General features: G+C 38.3%; 1 protein-coding gene across 2 annotated transcripts in view; it reads left to right on the forward strand.

Annotated features, from left to right (window-relative positions):
* TAC1 (tachykinin precursor 1) overlaps positions 1-6,911 on the forward strand; it is a 7,829-nt gene extending 918 nt beyond the window's left edge. The window contains exons 2-5 of one of the 2 annotated variants that reach the window (XM_019508461.1): positions 148-244; positions 1,193-1,216; positions 2,789-2,842; positions 6,303-6,911. In XM_019508461.1, coding sequence (XP_019364006.1) covers positions 148-244; positions 1,193-1,216; positions 2,789-2,842; positions 6,303-6,352 — 225 coding nt within the window. In that variant the 3' untranslated portion in view covers positions 6,353-6,911. The remainder of the gene's footprint in view (positions 1-147; positions 245-1,192; positions 1,217-2,788; positions 2,843-6,302) is intronic. The other variant, XM_019508462.1, reaches the window with a different exon arrangement.
* The last annotated feature ends 556 nt before the right edge of the window (positions 6,912-7,467 follow it).

Here is a 7,467-nt window from a genome sequence, read left to right on the forward strand (position 1 = left end):
CGGGCGAGCTGGTGCTAGACGGCTGCCAGGGCTGCCCCGACGCCCCCTCCCCGGGCGAAGTCGTCCTTCCCCGAGAGCCGCCGCCCCCCGCGCTCGGGGCCGGCTTGGCTGGGGGCCCCGGCGCTGACAGAGCCGCTGTGTCCCTAGGAGGAGCTGCCGCTGCCTTTCGAGCACTTTCTGCAGAGGATCGCCCGGAGACCCCGGCCGCAGCAGTTCTTCGGCTTGATGGGCAAGCGGGACGCGGGTGAGGCTGCGAGTGTCGGCGCTCTAGGGCTGCCCCCAGGGCTTGGCTTGGCCCTCTTCTCCCCCGGCCTTTGGCTTTAGCCCACGTTTCTCTCTTCCCCGGCCCTGCCCAGGCCTCTTGCCACCCCCTGGGGAGGAGGCAGTGCGGTTGGTGGCAGTCTTCTTTGCCATGATTGCCCCCTGGCACATCCACAGAAATGGGCCCCACCTGCTTCAGTGGGTGAAGCAAATACAAAGTGGTAGAAACACTGTTGGGGTTGTCCCTCCCGCTCACCTCCACGGGGCATCGGCAAATGTTTAATGTCCAGGTCTATGTCTGGATTACTTCTAGGAGCACCTCACAGGTAGACTAGTGCAGATCTCCTTTCCTCCTAGACATCCCTGGTTTTGTGGTGTTTAGTCCCAGGTATCCATGCTTGTGCAGTATGTATAATTTAATGCTAAAATACAAAGTCTGTTCCAGCCATTGAAGTGCCTCCTCCTTAATATAAGATCACTACATGGTTTGGACAACAAGTGGGTTTTCATGTTAAATACTTAGAAGCTTACAATAGTTTGCAACCTCCCAAAAGAAAATGTGATACCATGTTGTGTGGGCTGGTCCCTGTGCCTTTAACTAAATGAATGAAATACAGAAATGAGGTGGACATATAATTATTGGCATGTTTTCTAATTGAGAGCCTTTACTAGGTTAATGGGTGAAAATAATTTGGTTAGGGCTCTAAATAGTTAACTAACTGTATCTTTCATTAAGAAGAAACACTTTATTGATTAAGATAATATACTGTATATCCCAAGAAAAAATTATGGCCATAAATAATTGCATTAATTTTCCATAAGTGTAAGCTAAGTGATAAGGGAGTTTCCCTCCTGAAAAAGAATCACAATGGGAGAGATTGCATTCTATATTCCATCACTATTAAAATTTAATCTTTTTTCCCCCACCTAGGCTATGGCCAAATCTCTCATAAAAGTAAGTTGAAAACCTTTTTCTAAACAATTATCAAGAACCAGTACTAGGACATGAGCTAACTGAAATTGTTGTAATGTAGCATTTGATGTCACCATAACTTAGAATGTTTATGTTTCTTGAAAACAGGAATAGAGGAGAAATCTTTCTAGCCCTGGGCGTACTCGTAAATCTAACTACAGATAGGTCTCAATCCATTTACGTACTCTGAATCTCCATAAAATCTGAGATCAATTCAGATCCAAATGCAATCTTTTCAGCTCTATCCGATTTTTCCAGGACTGGAGTCTACCAGTTTTACTCACAGCCAGTGTGGGCTGACTGCCAGAGTTAAAACAAAGGGATTAAGGTGGGATAAACTAGCAAATCAGAATATTAAAACCCAAATCCCTGAAGTTCCAAACAGCTCCAAACATGATGTGAGATATTATTATATCAATATTCAAAGTAAAGGGTGATTGACTCTCAGATATTTTCACATAAGCGAATGCACCTTGCAGCATGAAAAAGCGTGGCTTGCTTTATTCCAAAATACCAGCAAGGACAACTTATATCAACAATAAAATGTTATGTTTTCATTGGATACTTTTTTCCCCCTCTAAAACTGCTTGAAATCCAAAAGCTTTGATTTTCTAAAGTAAAGATTAACCTTTTTATATTTTGTGAGACCTCTGCTGTCAAAAAAACAGTCCATAAGTATCCAAGCATTCTGCACTAATGGCTATATATATCACTACGATTACCTCTCTGAATAACAGTTTAGAAAGAGTCTCATCCAAAACTCATGCCAGATTAACCAGATGTAGCTGCTGGCTGAAGCCAGAATTATAGCCTTCTTTACACGTCTCATCTCTGAAGATCAGTAACTCAGCACAGAGAGCTGACTTGTGAGCTCATTTATCTTTCTTGTTGTAAAGTCTTTTGCCTTTTTTGAAGATTTTGCACATTTTTGTTCAAGTCACAAATTAAATTAATTTTAATTTTAATTTAAAATATCCTGACCTAATGCAAGATTGTAGAGTCCTGTTGTAATTGATCATAGGAGCAGTCCAAGTGGTTCCATTAGGACTATGTACAGGAGTTAACATTAAGTAGCATTAGTAAGAACTTCAGGATCTGGTCCAATGAAGAAGGATCTATTCTATATAAGAGAAGAAAACAGCTATATGAAAGAATTATTTAATAAAATATATGAATTTAACAAACCTACAATACTGAAAAGAGAAACGTGTCAAGATATGGAGCCTGGTCATGCTTTTACTAAAATGAAAAGGAATCGTACCATTGACTGCTGTGGTAGCACATCTGGGATCAGTTAACCAGCAGTTCTGTTTAACCACAGCAGAAATTGGAGGTTGGCAGAAAGGCTTTCTCTGGCCAGACTGGGCTTTGGATCAGACTCTATAAGTACAGAAAAGGATGATGGTTTTCCATTATACTAAAATTTAGTGTGCCATATCACTTAGTAATTGGGAAGAAACCTGTGTCTTCCATGTCTTCGTCATGAAATCACATTATCTCCGAAAAATTGCATATTTTAAATGTATTAAAACACCCCCAAATATATTTTTCCAGGGCATAAAACAGACTCCTTTGTTGGACTTATGGGCAAAAGATCTTTAAATTCTGGTATGTATGAACTACGGCTAAAACTAAAACTGTAACCTCTTAATTCTATTGCCTCTATTCTCTCCCAGTGAATGGGAAAGAGTCTTTACATGGGACAAGTCATAAAAAGATAGACAAGTTTGTCTGAAATCAGGGTTTTTTTTAATCAAAATATTCTGAGCTGTGGACCATGTTAATGCATGTGAAAATAAGAAATGGCCAGGAGAGACTGGTTCCAAGCACAATGTAAGCAATTGCCAAATAAGCTTTCCTAAACAATCGTGTTTATACTCTAATCCTGACCTGTATCAGGTCAGGATTAGGAGTAGTTTTTTATTGTGTCTGATGCTGATTCCAAGAACTTAGTCTTTCCATTGTAAGTGTTTCCCTTGCAGGTCAAGAAGTCAGTGATGTATTTCTTCAACATTTATAACGTTTTTCAATCATTAATTTTACATCTCTAAAAATATTCTAAAATGTAAAATATGCAGTAGACCAAAAAACCCAGTAAAATGTTAGGCATCATTAAGTAAGGAATTGAAAACGGAGAACATCATCGTGCCATTATACAAATCCATAGTGAACCCAGATCTTGAGGTCCCCACATCAAAAAAGGATGTAGGAGAATTAGAAAAGGTACAGAGAAGGGCAACCAAAATGATCAGGGTCCTGGAGCAGTTGCCATATGAAGAGAGACCAAAAAGGCTAGGACTCTTCAGTTTGAAAAGGAGAAGGCTGAGGGGGGGATATGACAGAGGTCTATAAAATCATGCAGGTTATGGACCATGTGAATAGGGAACTATTGTTCAACCAGCCCCAGAATACTAGCACTGGGGGGACACTCACAAGAGGGAGCATTTTTTTACGCAACAACATAGTTAACTTGTGGAATTTATTGCCACAGGCAGTAGAGGAAGCAGACAACATGGCTAAGGACTGGATAAATTCATGGATGATAGATCTATTAATGGCTATTGGACAGAATGGTTGGAGATGTTTCTTCTGGCATCTCTAAACCAATAATATTTGATGCTAGGGAGAGTACTGAATAGGGGATAGATTACTCTAGAGGTATGCAGTTCAGTGCTCTCCTTGTATAGCATCCACTTCTGCCACTTTCCGAGACAAGACACTCAGCTAGATGGACCATTAGTCTGACCCAGTATGGCACTTCTTAAATTTTTTTTTCTTTATCTATTCCAGTGTAAGAACATAAAACCTTAAGCATTAAACCAATATCATGACCTTCCCTTCCATTTACCCCAAACACCTACACATAACAGAAGCCCACTCCTTCTTGTGAATCTCTCCCAAATAACTGCAGCCTACCATTATCCATAATCTACTAGCTTTATGCATTACTTGAGAAACTTATGGCTACTTGGTTAAACAACCAAATGTTATTTAACTATCCAGAAGGGGCACCTTTTATTTAATGTGATCTAGTGCTTGTTTAAAGCTGCTGAAATAATTCTTCTTCTGTTATCAAGTAGATCATAAATTCCCATGTTGCATTTTTTGTATTGGACAGTATAAATTGTTTTTCCCCCTAAGGTTATGAATAGCTTTATTTTCAATTAAGTTGTATTCACAGTAGTAATATAGTTCTATCTTACCTTATTTTGAAAACTGCTCTGAATCATGAGCAATTTAGAATAATTTATCTGTGAAGGTAATAACCGTTAAATGCACATATCAGTTGTATATTTACAAGTTTATTATAGCAGTAAATAGTATCTTAGTGATTGGTCTCGTTCATGGGGATTAAGCTACTTAGGTACCAAAATAGATGCAGCAACTGTCAAAATTGATTGCCGTAATTTCCTTTTTAAAATTGTTGGAACAGTTAGAATACACTTATGTATAAAAATAACAAACTTGAATAACAAACCCCTACTGTCTGATAGTAACATAATGGCCTAATAAGTAAACCACAGGTTTTTAGATGTCCCTCATCACTGCTTTTCTGTCTGATGGAGGAGGTGAGGGGTGGGAGTTTTGATGGAAGGTATGGTCCAAACCATCTGGTCTGGCTGAAGATAATGAAAGTTCTAAGGGTTCAGGAGTGAATGGTAGGATGAATATTATCTGCAATTAATACTCTCCACCAAAAAAGAAAAGAAAAACATGCAGCAACAAAAAATCCAACATTGTTTGATGGGAAAGGTGAGGAAAGGTTACTTGAAAAGATTCTCTTTGTTTAGGAGTCAAGTAATCTAAAAATGTACTTGTTTTCTTCTCTTGATGGCTAATATCACTTGTCTGGAAAACTAAGTCTAGTAATTGGGTGAGAGTTTTCATCAGAATAATGCATCTTCTAGTGGATGTTGAAACTAGACATCCTATGATAATCTAAGGAACTATAATTCTGGTATGACAGCCAAAGTTCTGTGATTTACCAAAGAATTTCTGCCATCTAATGCTCTGGTCTTGCAGTGAGTTCATGCAGGCAGACCTCTACACCCACTGAAATCGGGTATCTAGAAAAAAACATAAATATGGTAAAAATATCATAGTAATCAATAGTGACAGTCTGCATATAGCCCTGACTACTTGTTCAGCTAATTTAACAGTAGGGTGTTTATTTTCTGATAAAAGTAAAAGAACTTTTCTACTACGTATTCTTCTAGGGTTTGAAAATATATTCTCCAAAATTCTGCTTATTTCTAATTTGGCCTCTTGATTGGTGAAACTTGAAATTCTTTTTACCTTAAACCTATGGAGTGGAATCATAATCCAAGACCTCCAAGATCTGCAGCAGTGGGTCCCACAAAATTAATTGTGTGTTTGCATGTGATAGTCATTTACCTGCATGCTCTACTAAGCATGGCCAGGCATGTTCCTGATTTCAGTTTTATATAGGAAGGTGTCTCTCATGTCCATGAGGCAAGCTTTCTAACTTGGAGGTAGAACAACACAGGGACCATTTTCCTTTAAAAGAAAAAAATATATGATTCTTCCTGAAGTAAACTGATGCTAAATGTATCCATGTAGAAGGGGACTATTTAGGCACCATCTGGTTTGTAGACAGCTCCATGTCAATTGACTCCTTCATTGCAGATTTTAATGAAAGATACACAAATAGTCTGAAGACAGTGGGAAGTTTGAAACCAGTGGAGAGTTGATTGTAAAGGGGCATGGTGAAAATGATTTTGTATTTTGATTACAAACCACTGTATGCGTTCAGAAGAATCTGCAATACTTTCAGAGGATACAGAGGTTTGGGGTTAATGGTTGTTTGAAAGATTCTGCTAGACTGCACGTCGGAGACCTGCCAACTTCCGTGGGGCACTGAGCACAGACAATAAAACCAACGGCAACTATGCTCATTAGAAAAAGCAAGGGGAACCACCAGGCAAGATCAGGATCTTTCCATAGGCAGATCTGTCACCTTAATGTGAAAGGGAGGTCAGCCATTTCACTGTTTTGTGTTTCCTTGAGTTTATTACAGTTACACAAGCCTTTACTTCTTCTTTTTCAGGATCCTCTGAAAGGAACACAGCACAGAATTACGAACGAAGGCGTAAATAAGACATTCCTGTGTATTATTTATTAAACTTCATTTGTTTAAATGGCCAATGCAGTGTAATATAAATTATCCACTGTAAGGAATAATTATTTATTTAATAATAATTGTTGTTTTTTGAGTTGTAAATTCAATAAAATGATTATTTTTCATATTGTGGCAGCGATACATGTTGTGTAAGTGTGTTGTGGTTCCAAAATAACAGCTCCTTATGGAACAGAAATTGATGATGTTGCACAGCAAAGCACATTATTTGACCTGTAAAATTGTGTTCACCAAACAAACAAACAAAATTATTTAAAGCAATCATATCAGCTTCACTACCAATGCAGAGCAGAACTGGTGTACAGTCTAGTGCCTCAATTTGTTTCCATGGTTTAAAATGTACTGTAATTTCCATATAAAAATATATTTGTAACATTGCAGCATGTTTTATGTTTTGTGGCTACATATATATATTTTAAAAAAAGGTTTGAATGTGAATTCAAGGTCTTCATTTCATAGTCTGGAATTTTATGCTCGTAACATTTTAAATAAAAACTACTTTTAAGATTTTGCAACATACTTTCCTTGGGTAGAGTGATGGAATTTATTTCAAACAAGTAAGTGTTCTGAAATAAGACCTGGATTAAAGCCATAGCTTTGGGTCCTAAGAGCAGAAAGCAAGATATTTATAATTGCCTCATTTTGCAAGACAACATATTCACCTTTTGCTGTTTGGGCAGGATAAGGGGAAATTAAAACTCTGGAGCTTCTTTGTGTATTCTATCATTACTGATAAGGATTTCTGGCAGCTGGAAGTAAACCTTTGTGGAACCAGTCATAGACAGTACTGAGAATCTACACATGAAATTAACATGTACATTGGTTTACAACGCACATGTAAATCAGAGAGATCAGCACATAGGGCCAGACTCCCATGTGTTCTGCAACTCTGGGGGAAGCAAAGGATTTGCTATAGAATCCACCTCCTGTTGCAGGTTTGTGCTAGAAGTTTTCTACTTTTTTTAAATGTGTCTGGACCATATGGTCACAATTAAAATAAGCACAAAGTGTATCTAATGCAATGCTGTTTTCCTTAGTTTGAAGACAACCTGAAATTCATCTTTAAAAGGTGTGA

The sequence above is a fragment of the Gavialis gangeticus genome, unplaced genomic scaffold, assembly GCF_001723915.1.
Source record: "Gavialis gangeticus isolate Ggan-Ray unplaced genomic scaffold, GavGan_comp1, whole genome shotgun sequence".
Taxonomy (NCBI): domain Eukaryota; kingdom Metazoa; phylum Chordata; order Crocodylia; family Gavialidae; genus Gavialis; species Gavialis gangeticus.